The following is a 24,627-nucleotide window of genomic DNA, read 5'->3' as shown; positions in this document are numbered from 1 at the left end:
CTATTGCTTTGGTAGATATTCAAAATATTGTAATTCAAATACTTGACAAGAGTGATCATAGCTAGTACAATGCATTATTATATCATCCTAAAACTGATGCTTTATCTAAAATAATCACTTAAGTAATAAGGTGTATATCATTTTTATTTTTAGATACATAATTCATTTTAGTTTATCTCATTATCTCCACTGCCTTGTGCTTAGTGCTGCCAGGCTGTGCTCCAAACTGTAACCCTGAATTGCTTTAATGAAAAAATGAAAATTAATCCAAATTGATATTGAAGCGGAATGAAATATTGGATCATGGATTAATTAATGAAAATTAGAACTTGCATTTAAAGAAAATAACTGTAAGTATGAAGCCCTGAGTGGATGATCCTGCCTAGATAGATAAGGATATCCATCTACATAGTAATCAATCAATCATGCAAGGAGGTCATCAATCAATGCACAACAGACGTTTACCATTAAATTTATGATTCTGATGCATGTGAAGATACCAAATGGACTGCTTGGAAAATCTGGATGAGTTAAATGCGACTTGTCTGAGTGGCAATCACGTTACTGATTGATCAGTCAATCAAATTATCAGCCAATGGAAGGAAAACATCCATTAATCTGAATTAACTTTGCCAGCTCATTCACAAAACATTAATGGACTGCATATAAGAGCTTCTGACAACGATTGTCAATCAGCTTATCATTCAGTTGCTAATTAAACTGAATTAGAGTTTGCCAATGCCAAAGTAAAAACTGAATGAACTGTACACATTTCAGTAAGTTTCACTTTGTTTGTAGCTAAAATGGTCAATCCATGAAATTAATGTAACATCCATCTTTCCATCTTCTGTCTGAACCCATGTAGTCCCGTTTTAGGATGACACAACCCTGGGAGCAGTGCTAGTATTAAGTGAAGAGTTTAAATTAACATGCTAGCAGAGACAGAGACAGAGACAGCCCGCTTATTGGACATCAAAGACATTTAACGGTCAAACAGTCTATAAAGGGCAACTTATAACAGAGCCACAAAAGTCAAGATATTAAGTTAATAGCAGAGGTCAAAGATCACTAGAGTCACTATACCAAAGCAGATTTTTTAACCTTACTAAAAGAGATCTGCAATATATGCAATATTGATTTTTTTTTTGTAATGGCTTCACTAAGCACATTCATAGGGTGGTTTTCTTTGACATCTCCAGTCCATTTGAAGTAGTGATACGTGTGCGCAAAACACAGAAATCAATGAAACAATGCTGGTATCAGAAACATACCCTCATATAAATGGGCACGATACCTACAAAAGAAATCAAGCCTTCTGGCTGTAGGCTAGGTGCTCAAGGCAAAATACGACTTAAGAGTTTATTTGGAATGCCTGAAAAAATGGAAAACATTTCCTCAGGCAGGATGCAAACAGATGCAATGGTACTCTATGATTTTTAAAGTCTGTATCAAAAGAGTCGTCTGTTATTCATTATTACAACTTTGTCTGGCTCAAGCAGACTCCATCTTTAACATTAAATGCCATTGACTTACCTTCACAGGGCCATTCTCTAATTAGCCTGACATTTCACTTTCAATCAAGTACGGCTTCACAGCACATTTATCAACTGTGCAGGGGAATATTAAGGAAAGTAGGATTCTGCCAGGCAAGCAGGACAACAATGTTACCAAAAACTCAGAGGTGATAGAAAGATTCTCACTACATGCCTCGTGTGGACCCAGTTACGTCTGTTTCATGCCCTTGAAATATTCTGTTGCAGGCAGAAAACTAAACTGCATTTGCGTAGCGTACTTTATGTCCAGCTTTTTCTGCACCTCCTCTTTCCTAAGTACATTGCTGGGAATTCCAGACCTTATTCCAAACTGATTAATGCGTTTGTGCTCAGAAAAGGTCTCAACATCTGTTCAAAGGATGGCTTACTGCTCAAATTGTTTCTTCCATTTTCTCAAACTGTTCATTTAAATTTACAGAAAATTATTACATTATTTAAATTGGTATCATCATCTGTTGCCATGATGTCTTGTAGCCAAATACATGACACTGGGATATAAAGCAATACACAAACAGAGTAGTAGTGAATGGCAACCCATCATGGAGGTGAGGTGAGCCTGCCAAGTGTAGACTCAATGGTTGAAATGTTACTGACTCAGTTACAGCTTTTGATAAATTAACAATTTCATTATTTATAAATAATATGCTGCGGTGGGTTGGCACCCTGCCTGGGATTGGTTCCTGCCTTGTGCCCTTTGTTGGCTGGGATTGGCTCCAGCAGACCCCCGTGACCCTGTAGTTAGGATTCAGCGGGTTGGAAAATGGATGGATGGATGGATAAATAATATGGGACAAATGAAGAATATCTATCTATCTATCTATCTATCTATCTATCTATCTATCTATCTATCTATCTATCTATCTATCTATCTATCTATCTGTCTGTCTGTCTGTCTGTCTGTCTGTCTGTCTGTCTGTCTATACTATAGTGCCTTTCATCTATCTATCTATCTATCTATCTATCTATCTATCTATCTATCTATCTATCTGTCTGTCTGTCTGTCTGTCTGTCTGTCTGTCTGTCTGTCTGTCTGTCTGTCTGTCTGTCTGTCTGTCTGTCTATACTATAGTGCCTTTCATCTATCTATCTATCTATCTATCTATCTATCTATCTATCTATCTATCTATCTATCTATCTATCTATCTGTCTGTCTGTCTGTCTGTCTGTCTGTCTGTCTATACTATAGTGCCTTTCATCTATCTATCTATCTATCTATCTATCTATCTATCTATCTATCTATCTATCTATCTATCTATCTAGCCTTTCATCTGTCTGTCTGACTATTATATAGTGCCTTTCATCCATCTATCTATCTATCTATCTATCTATCTATCTATCTATCTATCTATCTATCTATCTATCTATCTATCTATCTATCTATCTATCTATCTATCTATCTATCTATCTATTATATAGTGCCTTTCATCTATCTATCTATCTATCTATCTATCTATCTATCTATCTATCTATCTATCTATCTATCTATCTATCTATCTGTCTGTCTGTCTGTCTGTCTGTCTGTCTGTCTGTCTGTACTATAGTGCCTTTCATCTATCTATCTATCTATCTATCTATCTATCTATCTATCTATCTATCTATCTATCTATCTATCTATCTGTCTGTCTATCTGTCTGTCTGTCTGTCTGTCTGTCTGTCTGTCTGTACTATAGTGCCTTTCATCGGTCTGTCGGTCTGTCTGTCTGTCGGTCTGTCTGTCTATACTATAGTGCCTTCTATCTATCTATCTATCTATCTATCTATCTATCTATCTATCTATCTATCTATCTATCTATCTATCTATCTATCTATCTATCTATCATGCCTTTCATCTGTCTGTCTGACTATTATATAGTGCCTTTCATCCATCCATCCATCTATCTGTCTGTCTGTCTGTCTATAATATAGTGCCTTTCATCTATCTATCTATCTATCTATCTATCTATCTATCTATCTATCTATCTATCTATCTATCTATCTATCTATCTATCTATCTATCTATCTTGCCTTTCATCTGTCTGTCTCTCTAATTACTTGTCTGTCTGTCTACTGGACAGGCTTACCCAGTTTGTCAAGGGCTTGCTGGAGGATGAAGGAGGTCCTGCTACAGCGAGGTCACAGTAAGGCCTTCTCAGTTTGAGTATGCATATCCAGTTATTAATGTACTGGACATTAATATGCTAAGGGTGCTCATTCGGATCCCACCTGTGACTCGCTGCATGTCCGTGTGTAAGGAGCAGGTGCTCCATTTGTCTAGTTAACTGCCGTGGGATATTTGTATTGAGATGCCTTAGTCTTTGGATTACACATCTCAAGCAATGCACTTCAGAAAACACCAAAGCACCACGCGCTATATTTATTGAACTGCCGATTTATCTCTTCCAGCAGGTATCTGGAAGAAGCTGTGTTTTTCGGCTGGCTTACCCTAAAGGTTAATGAGATTAAGCAGTTTGCCGTGCAGGCAGGCAGATAGGGAGGGAGAGAGAAGATTTCTCGTGAGGTTCATCCCAGAAAGGTTAAAAAAGAGAAATAAATGAAGGTGAGTGGAAATTGATTGTTGCAGTCAGACGTGGGAGGCTGAGTGATGACATTAATTATGGCCCAAGTTTTAAACCTTCGTACAAGTTCATTTATTCCTGAAGTTCTTTGTGACAGTCACCCAGGCAGAACAGTGACAGGACACTCTGTCTAGTATCTGAGCAAGTCAAGAGAAATGCAAGATGGGATCATATGTGACCGTTTGAGTACATTCATTTGTTCTCAGGACAGGTTTGCCCTTTGGGATATGAGGAGCATAATTCCATTTGGGTGATTAACCGTTTGGTATCCCGGGTTAGAGCAGTAGCTGCTGATTCTGCCTCAGAGCTCCATGGCCAGGGGTGCCATCCTCAGTCCAGGATTCCCTGTGTCTCTGTGAATTTTTTCTTACACCATGAAGACGAGCTGATAGATTACTTGTGACCTTGTGTGTGTGCACGGTGTGCCGCCTTCCCGTCCTGGCTTGTTTCCTGCCTTATCTCTGATGTTGCTGGGATAAGCGCTGATTGAGGTGCTATATAGATAACAGTTATTATTATTATTATTATTATTTCAATTGACTGTGCAATAAAGTAGTTGAGTGTAACAGCCAAATCCTTATAGTTAATGGTAATAGTAAATTTACTTTAGTTTGCTTAGCTTTGAACTTGAATATAATTTAGCTTAACATAGATAATGGATGATTTGGTTTAACCCCCTATAAGTTAAAGATAAATGAATGTTTGTAATGTTAGCTGTGTGACAGTAGAATAGCCCTTAGATTGATAGCAGAAAAAGCATGACCTGTTAGACAGATTAGCATTAAGGGCATGTGGCTTTCTGTCCGTTAATATACAGGTATGTTAAGCTTGTTATGTATGTAGACACAGTAAATGAGATAACGTATAGAAAGCATAAGAAATGTAACCAAGATAATTAATCCTCAAGCATAAAACCATACATTTCCCCTTTTCTCCCCTTTTTGGGTGCATTATCATTTTTTCCCTTCTTCTTTTGTTTGAACTGTTTGCTTTGAATTTCACTAAAATCTTTAAAAGAAAGACCCCCTTGGACTGTGGAGTTGTTTTACGTATGGCAGGCCATGTTAGTGCTGGAATGCCTGTCTGCTAGCTGCGTTTGGATTGTTTCAAACTATCTGGAAGCCCTCGACGAACACAGCTACAATGAGTTCACAAAAATCATTGATTTATTAATTGGAATCAGTAACACACAAAGTGTATCTGACATTTATGATGAGAACCAAAATCTACAAAAGTGTCCACCCATTATTTACTTGAGTATACATTTTAATTGGTGAATGAAGGTATAATGGCCATCCTCACAAGTTGTGGTTGAGTTACGGTCACCCTGAAAGGTGTGCCATTTTGTGTCCCTAGCATCAACCTCAACTGGAATAAACATTAATTCAAGTTCATTTAATATAATTAATGCAAACTTTATGCCTGTGCTACGTCAGTTTGCAGAAGTGTGGTGTGAAGTGTTGCCCAAGCTCAGAGCTAGGGGCATAGATATAAGGAAAATCCACACTGGCAGGGCGATGCAAACTTGTGTGTGGGTGTAAGGAGCAGGGCACTGGCAGTGGGCAATAAATGCTGCTTTCCTAGGGCACCTGTGAATCATTTAACAGGAGGGCACCAGACTCTCTTCTCATCATGCAGGGTTGGGTTAGGTGTGGGGTGAACTTGTGGTCAAAGAAACCATCAATGTAAGAGAGAGGCACAGAAGAAGAAGAAGCATCAGCATTACAGTGTAGCACTTGAGATGGGGCGCGTGAGTGATCCAGCTCACCAGGCCAAGAGGGGTATAGGTTTGCTCAGGAAGACTCGGAGAGGCAGCAGGGTGCTCTTATTTTGTTATTCTGTTGTTCTTTATGGGCAACACAGTGGCGCAGTGGTAGCCTCGCAGTCAGGAGACCCGGGTTTGCTTCCCAGGTCCTCCCTGCGTGGAGTTTGCATGTTCTCCCCGTGTCTGCGTGGGTTTCCTCCCACAGTCCAAAGACATGCAGGTGAGGTGCATTGGTGATTTAAAATTGTCCCTAGTGTGTGGACGAGTGTGTGTGCACACCATGAGGTGGACTGGCGCCCTGCCCGGGGTTTGTTTCCAGCCTTGCGCCCTGTGTTGGCTGGGATTGGCTCCCTGTGACCCTGTAGTTAGGATATAGCAGGTTGGATAATGGATGGATGTTGTTCTTTACATTTTGAACCTTTTCTACAATAAATGTGTCTTTTTTTAATACTAAGGGGCTTCGGCTCCTGCTTGTTTCGCTCGCCAACCCACCTACCTGAGCCAGGGGCGGCTCTACGCCCATGGCGGGCCCTGGGCAGAGAAAGAATCGGTGGCCCCTTTGCCCGCCAATGTCAATATGGTATCTTATGTACGGCGGATGGCCACGTCCGTTGCGGACACTGCATAGCCGCCATGTGCTCATGACACAAGCTTTTAACTTTTGCTGAAATTTGCCGCTGCGTTTTGCCAGCTTTCGCTATTTCCACCTATGACTACAGCGCTAACACTGATACTTTATTAAAACTAGGTGAAACATTAACTTGTAAGACGACTCGCCCACTTGCACTAGCTTCGCTTCTATTTGCGCGTGTCCTTAACTTGAAAACCAAGTGGTGGCCCATGATATTCTCATTACGGCAGAACGTTGTAATACTACATATAGCTTACTGCTCCGACTCTAGCGACATTAGTAAATACAGCGTACTAATTAACAAGAAACACAATGTTTTTTTTCGGCCACATTGCCTTCAGCTGTGTCGTTATTTTCTCTTTCTGTTTTATATTCAATATATATTGGCGTGGTGGCCCCTGGGATTTGGCCTAAGGCCGCCCCTGCCTGAGTTACGCTCTAGCAACTTCACTCGCAAACAACAAAACTTGTAATTCTCGCGGACAGACCTCTTCATTGGGAAGAAACACTACTTTTCCTTAACGGCAACACAAATTAGATGATCTACAAGTCTCTGACTTAAAGTTTAAAGCCAAACAATATCTACACACTTCTGTCATATCACCTATGTCCATATATTCAATCTCTTTTCGCTTTTACCTTTTCGTCAATATCACATTGAATTTTGATTCCGTGTCTGGAATTACGTCGTGACAACACAACGTATAACTGCCCGTGAGTGAATATCGTTTCTTTCTCTCTACACAAACTGTGTCTGACAGTAGCATTCACACAAATGAGAAATGATTGAGCCGCGCGTGTGTGGTTGTAAATGTTTTAGGACTTTTCCAAATCTCTTGCATAAAGTCTTGTCTCGTGGAGCTTGAAATTTTCTCTTGCTGGATTTCACTTTCACCAATCAACAAATCTTTTAATTCTTGCGGTTACGCCTCTTCATTGGGAAGAAACACTACTTTTCCCTGATGGCAACACGAATTAGATGATCTACAAGTCTCTGACTTAAAGTTTAAATCCGAACAATATATTCAATCTCTTTTCGCTGTTCCTTTATTTTACTGAGTAATAATTTCTGTTTGTTTGCGCTAATGTGATCTTTACTACCATTTTTTTGAGACTTTCGAATTTTTGTACTTCCATTATCTCTAACCTGCTCTGCATGTGTTTCGCGCCAAAGTTTTTGAATTCTTTACGACGTTCTACTTTGTCATCTACTCTTTTTCTTTTATTTCCGGCCCCGAACATGGTCAAATCCCTTAGCACAAAGTCTCGATTCGCAGGACGTGAAAGTGTCTCTCTTCAAAAGATCACGTCTCGTCACAGGATAAAAAGTCTCGTCTCCCAAGATTTTTTTTATTATAATAGAGAGATTTGTGGCTCTGCAGCAATTATTCCAGGTATGGGTGAAATGAAGTAAGAGTGCCCTGTCCTGTTACAATGGAAATAACTGCACTGTACATATTGATAAGAGTGTCAAGTCAGTATACGCACATGTTCATGTTGCACAGAGGATCACATTGTTGAGAAGCTGAGTCACTTTTTCTTGGGTTAGTAAATTTAATTTATTAGACAAATGTTTAAACTCCTGCCTTTAAACTGTTATTACTAAGGAGTGAAGTCTTTTTTTTTTACTATTTTGAGTTTTGTAAGTCAGCTGGTCCTATTTCTTAGGATGTGCTTCTTCTCAGATGGCAAATAAAAATTAATTTGTCCTGCCGGTCAAATAAATGCTCATCTAGATTACCTTCTATAAAGCAAATCCTATAAAATATGTACTGAACCACAACTTTACACTATGGTGTGAAATCAAAATGCAGAAGTGCACCAGCTTTCAGCAAGTGAATGTCAAAGATGTCATTTCACTGTAAAATGCTGACATTTCATAGGAAGGTGGCTCACTTTCACAGTTTTGACTCACTGAAGCCAACAGTTATTAAGCATGTTTAGATAAGGCTCTTTAGCCAGAATGAATTAAGCTCTGTTTGGGTTTCACCCATCATTCTGCAAGAATTAACGCTAATGAGGGAATAAGGGGTTTGGACTCTTGGGATTGAAGTACAGGTAGCAGAGCAGTTGTCATTGCTGCTTTGCATCTTCAGAGACCATTCGAGGTGAGTCCCTGTGTCCTTGTCAGTTTTCTCTGGATACTGCAGATTCAATCCCCAACCATGAGACACCATTAGGTTTATTGTCCTGTTGAGTAAAAGTAAAGACTGCAGTGGTCTGCTGTCCAGTCCAGAGATGGCTCCTTTCCTTACACCAGGCCCTTGGACTTTGACGCTGCACTGGATTAACCCTTTTGGCCCTGACATCCTATGCGAATTTCCCCTTGGGATTAATAAAGTATCTATCTATCTATCTATCTATCTATCTATCTATCTATCTATCTATCTATCTATCTATCTATCTATCTATCTATCTATCTATCTATCTATCTATCTATCTATCTATCTATCTATCTATCTATCTATCTATCTATCTATCTATCTATCTATCTATCTATCTATCTATCTATCTATCTATCTATCTATCTATCTATCTATCTATCTATCTATCTATCTATCTCTAGTACATGTATATGCAGGAATTTTTGTAAAGCACAGGTACGTTTGCAGCCGTGGGAACCATGGTGTGCTACTATTAGCACAGACTGGCATACAGTCTGTGAAACACAGAAGTGAAACAAGTAGTATTGGAAGTATTTGGCAGCTATCGTATAATAATAGTTATAATTTTTTTGTTTTTTTTCATTTTTGAGCTTCCTAGAAACCCCAAAGGTGGAGAATATCTCACAAAATAATTTTTCTCATAAAAACAGAAAATCCAGGGCCAAAAGGGTTAAGTGTGCTCAATAACAGAAGGATGAGCTTTCCATGCATTTTTGTTTTTTATTGCAAAGCTTAGCACCACATTTACATTTATTTTAATTAGTATTTTTTTTTTTTTCTCAATCCATCTTGATCCTTGTGTTAACTAACACTTATCTTCCTTTGTTTCGGGATATCCCCTCTGATACCTTCAAAGGTGGAGCCTTTCAATGACCAGACATATTGTGCAGCAGAAGCAAAACCAGCTTGCAATGCAGGCAAAAAAAAAAAAATTGCAAGCCTCAGCATTCATTTGAAGTGACCCCTCACAAGGGGAAAAAGCTCATTAAGCACAAAGTCTGTTTGAATAAATCTGTCGTCTCCTGTGTTGCTTTTCAGCGCCTTGATTCCTTCACTCGGTACAAATCTGAAACATCCTACCGGTTGCCCACCACATTATTTCAGGTTTGTGCAGAACACGCTACTCACGGCTCTTTAACTTCTTTGGCAACACTGCAGACTCTTGCTCTGCTTTCCTTTGGCACGTTTTCCTATGCCTGTAACCTTGTTGCTTAAAATTCCAGTCTATTGTTTGACTGCCCTTTCCACACACCACGACAAGCAATTCAAATCAAATTATACTATAATCGCTCGATCGTAGATGCTCCCCAACCTCAAATTTATTCATCTTGCTTGCTTCATTTCCAATAATTACAACCAAAATAGAATCCGCCTGTGTTGTTTCTTTTCTAAAGGGAGAGAGGGAACAATTCTGCCTCTAGAAACATGCGCCTAGCATTTCTTAATTTGGGTGAGCTGACGGCAGTTTCAGGCCTACCGTAATTATCGTTGTTAATTAGGCATCCCTTCTTGCAAAGACATTAACCATGTCATATCCTTAGCTGGGTTTGAATGCTCTGGCTGTTCCATCGTCCTCTAGTTTTAATTCTCTTGAGAGTTAGAGTCTTTTATGTGTGTGTGTGTGTGTGTGTGTGTGTGTGTGTGTGTGTGTGTGTGTGCATGTATGCGAAAGGAGGAGGTTAGGAGTATGCGCTGATAGCTCGTTACCACACCACAAACTGCCTGGATTGGGATCCGAGTACAGCGGGTGACACCTCGGCACCACACTGGAACAGCGTGAGGTTTGTTTACGGTGCAAAAGGACATCCACTAATAAGGCGATAAATGTGTTTTTTAAAGTTACTCATTTTCTTAGATGACCTTAACAGGAATAATCATGAATGATTCAATTTAATGGCTCTAGATAGATAGATAGATAGATAGATAGATAGATAGATAGATAGATAGATAGATAGATAGATAGATAGATAGATAGTGTGAAATACAGCTGGATTCCTTGCCCAGTTGGGACGCCCTTTTGAGAAGAGGACAAGGGGAGAGGACATGTCAACAGCAGTGCCTTCCCCGGAACACGAGAGGGCACCCCCCTCTGGTTTGCACTGGGGCCACGGGCTTGAAGCTTAGAAGCTCAACCTTGCTGGGGCCCGTGGCCACCAACAGTGGGCACCTGGACAGCTCTGGAAACCTGGTGTGGTGGAAGTGCTGCCAGAAGTTGATCAGGGAGCACCTTTAGCACTTCTGGCTGAAGTATAAAAGAGGCCGCCTCACTCCATTCGGAGTCGGGAGGCAGAGGACGGAGCTTGAGGGAGAGGAGTGGAGGTGGCAGAAGAAAAGAAGAAGAGAAAGAAAGGAAAGTAAAGAACTGAGTATTCTTGGGGATTTAGGCACTGTGTTGTGTGCAGAAGGATAATAAATGTGTGTGATTTTGGGACATTCTGAGTCTGTGTCTGACTGTAGCTGGGCTGATCTTCACAGTAGTACTTTATATGTCTCCATGGGGAAGTTAAGAACAGATAAATAAAGTGTGAGCTTGGTGAATGCTTAAGGAAACCCCTTTCTGCAGTTGACACTAACATTTCTGTTCCCGTTCTCAAGTAAGAAGTCCTGCACCAGGAATCTTGACGTCGCTTCCACTCCGGCCCTTCCCACTTAACACCTTAACACAGGAAGTTTGGTATCGTTTAGGGAATCCATTCCGGTAATCGGGAGCCCAGGATTCCCAGACATTTTTCATTCCCGCATTCCTGGGAATGAAACTGCTGTAATTCCCAGGAAAAAGGGAACGGCCAAGCTCGCATATATAGCGTGTAAAAGTGTAAAAATCGATCAAGAAATAATAGAGTTATAGTTGAAAATAATTAAGGTGGCGCCATTGCTGCAGCTTGCACTTCATCAGACAACAGCTTTGAACAGGAACTTGAAATTGCAATGCGTCAGTCTGTTACATCTGCATTATCTGTGCCAAGAAACTTGCCATCACAGAATGATGACAAGAAACTGGATGCATCAGTAAAAGCTGAAATGCCAGTGTTTCAGAGCAACGGCAAGTGCGGGCGTTGTTTAGAACAAGTGTATCAGTATCTGATGACTGTGCCGCCTACTTCAGGGGAGGCAGAGCGTGCTTTCTCAGCGGCTGGTGTACTCTGCACGAAGGTGTGCTCTCGCCTGGACAACCGCACGCTGGACACGTTGTGCTTTCTAAGCTCTTATTACCGCAACTAACTAGATACATGTACTTACATGACAGCATGAACTGCTTGTAGGTAAGGTTAGTCTTTTATTTGTGTCAACATATTACAGTAGTTTTATTAAAAATAAGTGTCGGTCGTTCTAAAACCGTTCATATGTGAGATGCCCGTGCACTGTGTCATCCCCGGGAGCCCGGGATTCCCGAAAGGATAAACCCGTCAGGGAATGGATTCCCTAGTGTCATTTGACCGTAAGGTGCCCAAGAAAACACTGCAGTCACGACTAAAGGCTAATTCTACTTATGAAAGGCATTACTCTTGCAATTTATTTCTGAAATATTTAATTTCTACAAATCATTGCCCAATTAAAGGGGCATCCTGGCTGGGACCCCTACATTTTCTCATATTTATGGCTACCTTATTCACACAATATAAACCCTTCTCATGATATCTAGATTTTTACATTTTATTCCGGGTAGTCCAACTGAGCAGTAGGCTACATGGTATGTGTGTGCAACCACTGAGCCATACACAATGCTATATATCCAGCCATGGAAGCAAGCCTAGGGGTTTGAATAGCTGTATCACAATGGCAAGCACAATTCTCAAAGAAAATGGGCAAAAAAATCTGGTAATTTTGCTTGCTATCACTTTTGCAATAAAGAAGTGATAAGCTGGGAAAAGCACCATCCGCCTTGGACTCGTGAAATGCTAGAAAAGGAACAGCAAGTGACACAGGATGGTGAGTTGGTGACAAGTGTAGTGAGAATCAAGGCTCAATGGGTCAACATGGTCCTCACGACAGGATGCTGGTGTTGCAGCAGTTTATTGAGAGGCTAAGAGCCAGAAGCCCAGTGCACTCATTCATTAACAAGAGTCCAGAGAAACAATGTCCTTATGGAATGGAAGTTCATGAAACTCTACACAGCAGTGCTTCTGAGGAGTGTAGAATTTAGTCTAGGAAGATATCGTCATCTAATTTGACTTTACCAGAATTCCTGATTGCAGTGGCCTCAGTGCACTTAATGGAGAGTCCAAAGTTGTACTAAGTGATCATGAAACAGTAGAAAGATGGATCTTAAGCACATTGAAATTTCATGGACCCATCTTAAGGAGATGTTCAGTTTATAATTCTTATGGATGAGCATTGACCTGAAGTTTAGTAAAATAAAAATCCAAATTTCAAAGCCTGGTGGCTTGTAGACAATGGAAAGTTTAAAGAAGATTGTGTAGCTGGAGCTCATGGTAAGTATCCCAACCATTGTTAGGGAACGTTACTTTTAAAAGTAACTTAATTATATTACTCATTACTTAGAGAACAAAATGTATAAAATAGTTACTTGTTATAAAATGTGAAGCATTACAAAACAGTGTGTTACTTTTGTGCTACTTTTTCCTCTTTTGTATGAAAAACTGCACATTTGACTGGTCCACCATGTGTTATTTAATCCTAAATCCATATAGAAACGAACCAGAAGCATAGTCAACTTTGATCATGTTCTGGTGTTTTATAAATACATTTAGTCATTCCTGTACTGTGAAGTAAATAACACCCATGCACTTTGTCCATCCCCAATGTGAGCCCCTGAAGATTTGCTGCTGTGCCACCCAATCACATTGTTTCAAAATATCTATAGCAGCTAACTGGATTAAACTAAACTGACACTTTATTTACAGATTTTTGTTACTGGACTGCACGCAGCACACTCTTTTTTTGCTTGGCCTGTGCAATAGTACACAAAAGACAGGCATACCGTCCGCCATGTTTGCTTCTTGCTTTACACCCAGTGCTGCTGCACTAATCACTAGCTCTCTGTAGCTACAGGATCAAACATGGGCCAGACGCATGCTAAAAGAAATCTCTCGGTCCAGAAAGGTTTAGTGAAAATTCAAGGAAACAGTCTATACAGTACACATGTAGAAGGCAAAAAAAAGAAAAGTGTTTCTTCTTGCTAAACTTCAGTTATTTTTATACTTAAGGTTGAGTTTATTTCTCTACGCTTTACTTCACATTGAGTACATTCTACACGTACAGCTCTGTACATACAACTGAGCACGTTATGGCCCAGTTTGAAACTGTGTGCCCTCCATGCCTTACATACAGCAAGGCAGGTTACTAACTGAGACTAATCTGTGGTCAGAGGGACAAGAAATAGTTAGAATATATCAATTTGAATTAAGCTTGTGGGGGGTTGTAAGAGTCTCCAATAGCTATGCACTAATATATAGACAAACATTTAATATAACGTAAATAACTAGCAAGTGGCTCTTACACTCTCGGTGACACTAAACTGGGCAGATTAAATTTACCCCATAGCACATACAAGATTAAACGTTAAATTCTTTTCACTTGATTGCAAGCTATGCACCTTTTCAGCCTCTTCCTCAGCTGTCACCAGAGTGAGCATGCATGATGTTACACACAGACAGCAGCAGGCAACATCATTGTTAAAATATAACAATACTTCTGAGAACGTTTTTGGGGTGGTGAGAATAAGCTTCCTTAGTAATGCAGTAGTGCATACCTGTCTATTTTTTTATAGCGATGTGAGTATTTTAACTTTATTGTGTTAGGTTACTCGTTACTTGAAAAAAGGATTTGACTTTGTAATATACATTACTTTTAACAAGTTACCCCCCCCCAACAATGGTTGCAACAAGCGTAAAGTCTACTAAGAAAACTCAGCATGATAAGGCTAAGAGGAATGCTACCCAAGCACAAAAAGTCACATAGACGTGGTTCATTTGGACTTTATTAAGCAGTCATGAAACATATTACAGAAGCCAAGAGGAACTTCATTTTATCAAAAATGTCACAAATCTGCGAGCGATAAAGATTATGGCCGCTATAAAGAGCATGGCTCATTACAGTTATGGAGGTCATAAAAAGTAGCCAGACAGACCAGTATTTTATTGAAGCTCATTGGGACAGGGCCCAGTTAGACCTTCCATTTATCTGTAAAGTTCTGGAGTTTACCCAGTGGAGACCTGTGTGGCTGTAGGGATTATCAACATTACAAAAAAAAAATTTCAGGTGAAATTAAAAATTTCAAAATTTGTGACACACACAGATCTGAAATTTACTAAAACTTCAAAGAATGGTGCACAAGTGGAACTTCATTTTATCGTAAAAGTTCAGAAAATGCATGCCTTGTCAATCTTCCCATCTGTTATTGAACCCAGTTATAATAATAATAATAATAGTAGAGATCATAATAAGACATTTTATTTATATAGGGCCTTTCCCATGCTCAAGGTTAATGGGACTGGGCTTTACCTTAGAAAAGCTGATTGCAAGTCATTAACTGACACGGCATGTACTGTCATTGATTCGTAGCACAAACTCATTCAGACGGCAAAGAGAGAAGAGTATTCTGTACTGTTACTTGGAGGCTTTGTGCCCTTGGAATTTATGGGCATTCCCAGTGTATGGTCCAGCTAGGCTTGCAAATTACTAAAGTGCTATGAGAAGGGCTTATCAAGAAGATTCAGGAGGACCAGATGTGCAGGTGACCCTTGAATGACCCCAGAGGACACATTGGCCCAGTAGTAGAGCAGAGCTTGTCTTGTAGACCAGCAGTACACTGAGATGCAAACAACTCTATTACCTCGACTCACTAATTTCATTTTCTGAGAAGAAAACGAGTGAAAAAGCAGACAGACAATAATTCAGTGCTTGACAAATCTGTCAAAGTCAATTGTTAATTTAATCGATGTTCTCTCAAATTCCTGCTTCTGTTGTTCAATTCAGTTGCATTGTTTAGAGACAAAGAGGCATGGATTTGGTATGTCTTCACCTTGGTTTTATACCATAAGGATCTAATTAAACGCAAAATGTCTTCACTGAGGATATGAGTCAAAATATAGGCCTATTAATCAGGGTTTTTCCAGCCAAATGCAGTTTTAATTAAAATTCCCATGGAATCTCAGCTCACGCATGCCATTTCCAATTTAAAGAGCGAGGATGTAACTAGGGCACTCATTATGAAGTATATTTGAAATGTGCAAGTCCCTGACCACCATTCAATTATCTAACTGGCAGCCCTTTGCCTGCTTCTCTCAACGCACAATACTGTGTTTATCTGCTTCAAGTACTCTCTTTAACTATTTCTGAGCACCGTATTAGGTGTGTTTCGCAGCTTCAAGATATTTTGGATCCTGTTCACTGTTCTATTCTTTTGACAAGAAACGCCGGCGCCTATCCAAAACTCCGAAGTGGAGCTCTTCTGATTGTCTGCAGTGACTTAACCTTCACAGACGTTGCTGTTAGCGCATCGCACTTCCTCTGATGTCCCCCAACACGCAGATTATCCTACGGTATGAACTTTAATCAGTGTCAGTTATGCTGATAAGCTTCAGGGCGCTTTGCCTCTCTTGATTAACTCTTTTGAATGGATTAACAATTCCCCTCTGTCCTATCCATTTGCTTAATTAAGCCATGCTTCCTTTTATATCACACTAGTGTTTACTCCATCTTGGTCGAAAAAGTTGCCTTTCATCTTTTTTGTGTGATGTGGTCCTTGCTGGCCACTCATCTGATTAAAGCTTTGCGATGCCCCTGGGTGCAAAGACCTGAGGAGCTGTCCCCTTTCTTTTCTTTGTAGATATGTGACTGTTCACTTCCTTCATTGCAGTTACTATACAGATGCATCCTTACCCCAGCCCTCGGCCTAGGTTTTAGAACAGACCATTCAGCCTAACAAGCCTGTCCATCCTATTCATCTAGATTGTCCACCATAACATAAAGTCAAGCTTTTAAGGTCCCTATAGTCGTACTCCTCACTACACTACTTGGTGCTTTATTCCATGTGTGTGAAGAAAAACGTTCCAACATTTTGTGCAAAATCTACCCTTAACAAGTTTCCAACTGTAACCACTTGCTCTTGTTGCCTTAAGGTAACAACTTGGTTCTACTCTACTAATTATTTTTATAATTTTAAGTACTTTAATCATGTCTAACCTAAATCTCTGTTTGCTTAAACTGAAAAAGGGTTAGGCTTAGGGTAAAACTGAAACTGAAATCTTTTTTGTAATATGAAGACCAAAACTGAACACAGTACTGTACTCCAGGTGAATCCTCATTACAATGTTCTATAACTTAAGCATAACCTCTCTTGGCTTGTTCTCCACACACTGTGATATGTTGCCATCACACACTGTTAGCTTTCTTCATCGCTTCTGTACTCTGTCCGGATAGTGGTGGATAGTGATGGGTCCATTATGGTCTTTCTCATAAAGTGCACTTTCAAGCTTCAGATCTCCCATGATGTATTCAAACCTACCATTTTTACATGTAATACTTTACATTTACTTACACTGAATTTCATCTGCCACATATCTGCCTAGGCCTGTATGCTGTCCAAGTCCCTCTATGACAATTTAACCCTAACCCTAACCCTAATTATTTTCTCTTCCGTCTAGTTTGATGTCATCTGTAAACTTAACCAGCTTATTGATTATATTCTTGTCCAGATCATTGAGTTTCTTAAAAACAGCAGTGACCCCTGAGGGACACCACTTTTAACATCACCCAGTTGTGGCAGCTCTGCCTCTAGTGCAATTCTGGAGTAGTCAGCAACAAACCAAGAGACTCTCCATTGGATATGACACAAACCACATAATTGTTCTGAATGTAGTTAGCGTGTCTGAGAGGAGATGGTAAGTTCAAACTAGTGGAGTACAGTAGTTATTGAACTGATTTCACATCCAGGGTTGGCTGCTGCTGTGCACCTGATGCTGTCCAATACATGACCACGTATTGGAAAGACTGACATTTGAGAAATGAATGGTGGCTCCTGATTTCCTTAGATCACAGTTTTTTTTGTTTGTCCCATTTGTGTGGAACTCTGTTTTTTTAATAATTCATGTCGTTGGTTGTTTAGCTTGATCTTCCTTAAATGCATTACCAAGCATCTGTTAGTGACCAAATTACAAAGGCAAGAGCAGTCAAGATCCTACAACCTGATGGAAGCTGCAGGCAGTATGGCCTAGTGGCTAAGACCTGGGTCCGTAAGCTACACGCACTTGCCTGATCAATAGTGTGCTGCAAGTATTAACCATGGGAAGGTACTATATAAAATTAAGATTGTTTGATTAATCCTGTTGGAGGAGTATAGTCAATCAGTAAACTTTCTATCCTGATCATTTTGTTTTGGCACTGTCATGGGAGAGAAGCTTTCTGGGGTGGCACCACTCTTGGTTGTCTGTTCTCACTTTGAACTGCCTGCTTGCTTGTCTGCTTCTTGAATTCCTGTGGATTTTATGTTGGATTATGGCTATAAGGTACTCTTTTTGGGAGTTGTATGCTTTTAAGTGTACTGAACACTGAATGGCAACATTGCTCCTTCTGTTTAGCTATTTAAAAATTCTGCACTGGCCCAGGTACTGCATCGGAAGCTTGACTATTATCATTCTAAGAAGTACATTGACTTGATCTTGATGCTGTTGTATTTATGCTGCTGTTCTGCTATCACTACTGGACTGCCTCCTGCAGTAAATTTTGAAAAATTGTGGTCTACATCATTAATGCGTCAAATGCCAGAATCCTCTAGCTATATGCAAAATTGACCTATTCAACATCCACACTCTAAATAGCAAAGAAGCTTTTATTGTAGACTTTATTGTGGGGCATAATATTGATTTTTTTGTGTTTGACAGAAACTTGGCAACAACCTAATGACTATTTCAGATTAAATATGGCTGTTCCACCCTACTGTTGTTACCGGGGAAAGACAAGTATCACTGGTCATTGGGGTGGTGTTGCAGTTATATATTTTTTGAAGAGTAGAATCAAGCCAGTTTCTGCTCACAATGTTACATCATTTGAGTATCTGGCATTGCTGCTGTCTGGTGCAAAGCCTCTGTTGATATTACTTGTCTCTCATCCTCTAAAACAGTCACTTTTCCTCTTAGCAGATGCTGCCTTCCCCCATCCTTCCACTTGGGCTACCAGCCGTCTCTTTCATAACATAATTGTATTCTATAGATTATCTACTTCTCTGTTAGTGTTGAATCTGTCCTATTTCAACTTTTCTGCCTTGTTATACCCAGAGGTTAACGTCTTTATCTTGTTCTTGTCCCCTAAATCTTAGGCACTCTGTCTTTTTCCTATTAATCTTAAGGCCTCTATCCTCCTTAGCTCTTCTCCACTTGTCCAGTTTCCCTTCCACAACATGTCATCTGCAAATAACGTGCACCATTCCCTCAGAAATAACATTCATAATTTGAGTTAAATAAGCTTAATGGTGATCCTTGAAGTAATCCAACCTTAACTGGATCCCTCTGTTACTCTTCTCACTCTAATACCAATTATTCATCTATTTTCTGAAGCCACATTTTTCTTTACATCATTGTAGGGAGTTGATGCACATACCAAGAGCAATAGGCATAAGGTCATAAGTCAGTGGTGGTAGGGACACCAGTCCATCACTGGGCACACTCAAGCAAAGAGACACACTCGTGCTCATACTGGGCTAATTTAGATGAGAGATGGAGACTTGGTGAAAATGTGCAAAGGTAGTGACACAACTGCGAAGTTAATTGGATATATGGGGTGTGGGTAACTGGTGTCGACCACTGTGCCACTTAATACTGGCCATTCACTCATTAATATTAGCAAGACTAGGCACCAATCTTTTGTTACTTCACTAATGTGCACAGTGATATGAAGCTTATCTAGTTTTATCGTTTTAACATAACATACATGTCTTTGGATTGAGCACCCAGGGAAATCATCTAGATAGAGGGAGAATATCAAACAAGGGAAGCGCCACACAAACAGGACTGGGATTTAAAATCAGGTCCCTAAAGATGCAAGACTGTAGTGCTAACCTCTGAGCTCACAAAAGATCGATTAGACCACTTTAGATAATTCAGAAAATTTGGCAGATTCTGGCAGTAAACTCAGTATGCCTTTAAATCCAAATTTTTGCCGTAAAGTAGTTCTTCCTCCATTCTCAGTTACTAGTAGTTGTACTCCTTGCTATACCGATACTGATCTCTAATAATAATCTTTGCATGAATCCTCCTATTTATTTTATAACATGCTCATCTAATTCAGGGCCTTAGGAAGCATTGAGCACAAGCTAGAAACCAGCCCTGGACAGGATGCCAGGCCATCATTAGACACATATATCAATGAAAGACCTGTTGTGTGTATGGAGCAGTCCGCTCTGCTCATGCTCAACCATAGCCACTAGAAGGCGCATGTATGCACTTTTCAATTGTTTCAGTGCTTGCATGCACTTCACTTCTCACTATGAAAGACCTGTGTGCAGTAAACGCCGCAGTGCAACAACAACGTTGTGCTAATGACGTAGATCAGGGGTGTCAACTCCGGGCCTGGAGGGCCGCAGTGGCTACAGGTTTTCATTCTAACCCTTTTCCTAATCAGTGAGTAGTTTTCACTGCTAATTAACTCCTTTTCCCTTCATTTCAATAGCCCTGTTTTTAAGGATTCAGTCTTCTGAATTGATTTGTTTCTTCATTAAATGGCAGCCAAACAGAAATGAGACATGAAACGAGCCAACAGACGACCAGCTAAATTGGGATTTCAAACTCCAACCAATTTCACTCCAATCAGTCTCTTAATGAGAAGCTGATTTTTGCTGTTAATTAAGCCCGTTATTTAATTCAATGGCTTGTTGCTGCTCTTATTCTGCCACAGCAGACATTTCCAAATCTGTTGATTTTTCAGTTTTTTCTGTCAAATGGTGGCTTGTTTGATGTCTCATTATTGTTTGGCTACTAATTAAGGAAAAAGAAACAATTAAGGGGCCTGAGCCAAGTTAATTAAAACTGAAGCAAAAGAAGTTAATTAGCAGTAAAAACGGCTCACTAATGAAGAAGATGGTTAGAATGAAAATCTGCAGCCACTGCGGCCCTTGAGGACCAGAGTTTGACACATGTGATGTAGATGAAGAGACACAACATCGAAACGAAGCAAATGCTGCAGCACAACAACGTGCAAGTGAAAAACCTCAGCAACGGAGGGCACTAGAAACATTGTCTATCTGGAGGTATCTTTTCAAGACAAACATTACTAGGACTTACATGCTAGTGATTAAGCTAAAATATGGTATCGCCAGTGTCTTCTTACGAAAGCCAGTGGGGCAGCAAGCACAGGTGGGTCCACGTCCTGTGCCCTGGGTAATTCTTAAGAATTAGCCGATGCCTCTCCAAGATCATGGATATAGTAAAACTGCTTGGGAGTCTTTGGATTGTTTTTTGTCCCGAAGACCACACTCAGCTAGAATGACATAATCCACGCATATACTTGTAATTTACTGTGAGTCACCACTCAACTTAATCTTCATGTCTTCTTGAGGCTGAATGAAGACCAGAGTACCAGGAGAAAATTGAGAGAATGTGCAAACTCCACACCGACAACAACCGGGTGTGGGATTCACACTCAGGACTTCAGACTCTGTGAGACAGCAGTGGTAACCACCGAGCTAATATGTATTTGTTTCAATGGTAATGTGAAGTGTAAGCGAATAGTTGTAACTTTAAAGGCTCCACTAATTGGTCTTTTTATGTTATAGTACTACTGACTTGTTAATTTTAATGTGAATGGCAATAGTACTGAAACATCTATTCAAACACTCATAAAAGCTAAACGTGTTATTGCAGTTGTCGTACCAGTGGTAATGGCAATTCTGCAGTTTTGATTATTATTCCCACTATGACACTCTGTGGCCCACATGCCCCCAGCTATTTTAAAGTCTGGCACTGCTACAAAGCTGGCTGCAGAGCCCCGCTTCATTTTCTCGGGCTTGGCACACTTGTTGTATGAAATTCAAGACATACTTACTCTAAAGAATTCTTTAGTTGAGCCAGAGTCCAAGGTGCCATAGGCGATTTCGGTTTGCTTTGCGAGATCTTCTGCACTTTCGATGGGGGAAACCATCCTCTCAACAGTGAGGAAGGCAGCAAGATTAGCAGTATAGGATGAAATAATGATCAGAGTGAAAAACCACCAGACACCTCCAACAATCCGCCCGGAGAGGGATCTAGACTCCAAGAGAAAATGACAGCAGATGCTTTTGTTAGTCACAGTCAAACAACAAGGCTCCTCTCACTCAGTAACTTCACACTGTTTAACCAAATTGGTGTCGTTCTGTACCCTCTATATACAAAGTATGGCTTTTACAATTCGACTTATTTTTTCCCCCTTTACTTTGTTATGGTTAACAGTTAATCTGTTTGTTCAGTGAAACCTCCAGTAGCATCAAGTCTTTCTAGGCTACATTTCAGCTTGTATTAATTTTAATAGGACTTTTCAATTTAAATATTTATTTGAAAGAAAGGGCATACAAGGGTCTCTTATTATTCAAGTGAGTTGATTAGAAACTCATTTTCAGGCAGTGTGGCCCACTGGTAAAGGGGTGTGGACTGTAAAGCACAAGATCCCAATTCCAGTCCCCACGCCTGAGCTCCTGCTCTGGGTAAATGTAAACCGCTTTGGGGATGGGATTTATTCTGAAAGCGCTGCATTAAGCCTGAATGTTAAATGAAAACAATGAATTTTTTTTCAGCTTCCACTACCTGATGTTTTGAATCACAGGCAGCAGACGACACAGGATAAAGTAATGATGATTGAGTGCAAAGAAAATAAAGACAAGGATGAAAGAAAGAAAGAAATTAATCGCCGGAGGGCGGCAGAATGTGAGGCATCTCGTTCATGGGGGGAATTGCTGACGTTATATAAACATCTGTCCACCAACCACTCAGCGGCTGACATGCAATAAAATTATCTAAAGAAATGTCAGCGCCTTTAAAAAACAATCATGAAAAGAAAGAAACTGTGAGGAGTGGTGGACAGTAAGTGATTTACGGCGAGCAAGGCACAAGCATGGAAACAGAGCCGGACAACGGTTTGATTGATCGGCCTTCTCATTCCTGAGGAGATGCCTTTATTAATCAAACACACACACACACACACAAATGGAAACATTCACATAAATGATTCTGAATTTTATTTAAGACCAGAGTCTTGTGAATGTATTGTATGCAGGGACTTATTTAAAAAGGATAAAGATACTCGAAAAATAAGCACAGCCCAACCGTGGCTGACAGATAGATTTGCGTACATTTTCCTTAGAATTTTGTTGTAACAGAGAAGAAAACGATTTGTCTTATCCGAGGGTTCTGCTTGTATTTGATCTAAATCTCAAGGTTATCACAATGGCAAGTCGTGCCACACGGATCAAGAAACATCAAGCAATAAAAGCTCATTTAAGCCAAAAATCATTTGTGCTGATTAAAAGGAATGGTGGCCTAAATCTCCAGGAGTAAACGCAGTTTGAACACAAACCTCCTGAGAACGGTCAATACAAGGCCTACCATGCTAAAATCATTGACTCCACCTTGCTGAATTACTGCTTAATGCACCTTTCAAATGAGGAGAAAACCAAACATTCAAGATCACGAGATGGGTAAGGAAAAATGATTTATTTATTTATCTGAATTTATTAAAATGAAATACCATTCCATACCAGCAAGTCAAGTTTTTACAAAACTAGGTTCAAAGCAAATCAACCCTCACCCCTGAGAATGAGGGCTAGGCCAACAGAGTAAAACTTTAATAGTAGGAAAAGTAAATAAATAGAATAAAAAGGGAAGAGAATCCGCTTCATCAATTTAAATGCTTATTCAAAAATGTTATTGATTAGATCCTGCCAGGTTTGGAAGACGTTTTGTACAGATCCTCTCAGTAAGAATTAGATAATACCTCGTATATAACATCAGTTACCCACTGACTTAATAGAGGTGAGTTAGGATTCTTCCGGTCTACATGCCAATAGTGAAGTAAAGGAAAAAATATTTTAAATGAATAACTTACAACATCCTCTGGCTTTGACAACGAGAACATTCTGCAATGGCGGCTGAAGAAGGAGATTTGAGGGTGTTCTAAATGTGCCGCATTATGAATGTGTCCTTTGTGACTTTAGTGCTCAAATGGCCATGGCCTTTAGTACTGACAGCCAAGACAAGCATCTCCTGAAGGAAATTCACAGAGCGTTTGGTAGGATCAAAAACATAAAGAAATAAAACAGGGCCTTTATTTCACGTTCCTTTTCACTTCCTAGGGGATTTGGAAGATATAGTTATCGTTTTATCATTGACCTTTGAATTCAATTTTTAGCTGATTTAGTGAACCTGTCTTCTAGTTTATGCCAGAGCTGCCAGTTTGATATTAATAAATAAAAAAAATGCACAGCCTTGTGAGAGATTGAATTTGTGGGCGTTGATAAAAATTACAGCAGTAAATTAAGAAGAAGCATTCTAATAGCCATATCAAAATAAACAGTTCGGCCGCCACACAGTTACAGGAAAGGGTTTGCAGCAGTTTGTGCATAGGATGGGTCTGATAAAGTGAGAGTGGCTGAGCATTTAATTAGAGTTCATCTTTGGGCTCCACAGACATCCAGAACCTTCTGGAATTAAAGGTGCTGGCAAATATGCAGTTGGTGACAATAAAAAATAATGCTCCAGAAGCGATGGTCCGCTCTGCATGAGGTGACATAGGAGTATGATGTCAAAGAAAAGACTGAACACAGAAACTGGGGCATGCTTTATTTTTATTTTCCGAATGACTTTTTTCCGACTTTTTAATCACTTTTGAAGCAAACTGTGTGCTGTTTACCTATTTTTAAAATTCAGGCGTGCCTACAAACGTACAAAGTTAATCTTTAAAATAAATACAGGAGGTGACTAAGTCAAATAAGGCACATGCACACACACACACACAAATAAGACACGCTGATTAA

The 24,627-nt window shown here is 39.9% G+C and overlaps 1 protein-coding gene across 4 annotated transcripts in view; it reads right to left on the bottom strand.

Moving 5' to 3' along the window:
* Positions 1-24,627, bottom strand: part of LOC114662111 (glutamate receptor 3) — a 410,431-nt gene that overhangs the window by 36,786 nt on the left and 349,018 nt on the right. For all 4 annotated transcript variants that reach the window (XR_007936331.1, XM_028815450.2, XM_028815448.2 and 1 more), the window contains exon 12: positions 21,669-21,867. Coding sequence is in view for 3 of the 4 variants with exons in the window: in XM_028815450.2 (XP_028671283.1) it covers positions 21,669-21,867 (199 nt within the window). In the remaining variant the exon portion in view is untranslated. The remainder of the gene's footprint in view (positions 1-21,668; positions 21,868-24,627) is intronic.

Source organism: Erpetoichthys calabaricus, chromosome 12 (genome assembly GCF_900747795.2).
Source record: "Erpetoichthys calabaricus chromosome 12, fErpCal1.3, whole genome shotgun sequence".
NCBI classification, from domain to species: domain Eukaryota; kingdom Metazoa; phylum Chordata; class Cladistia; order Polypteriformes; family Polypteridae; genus Erpetoichthys; species Erpetoichthys calabaricus.
Note: the sequence above shows the minus strand (reverse complement) of the source record. Positions and strands in the feature narration are given on the sequence as shown.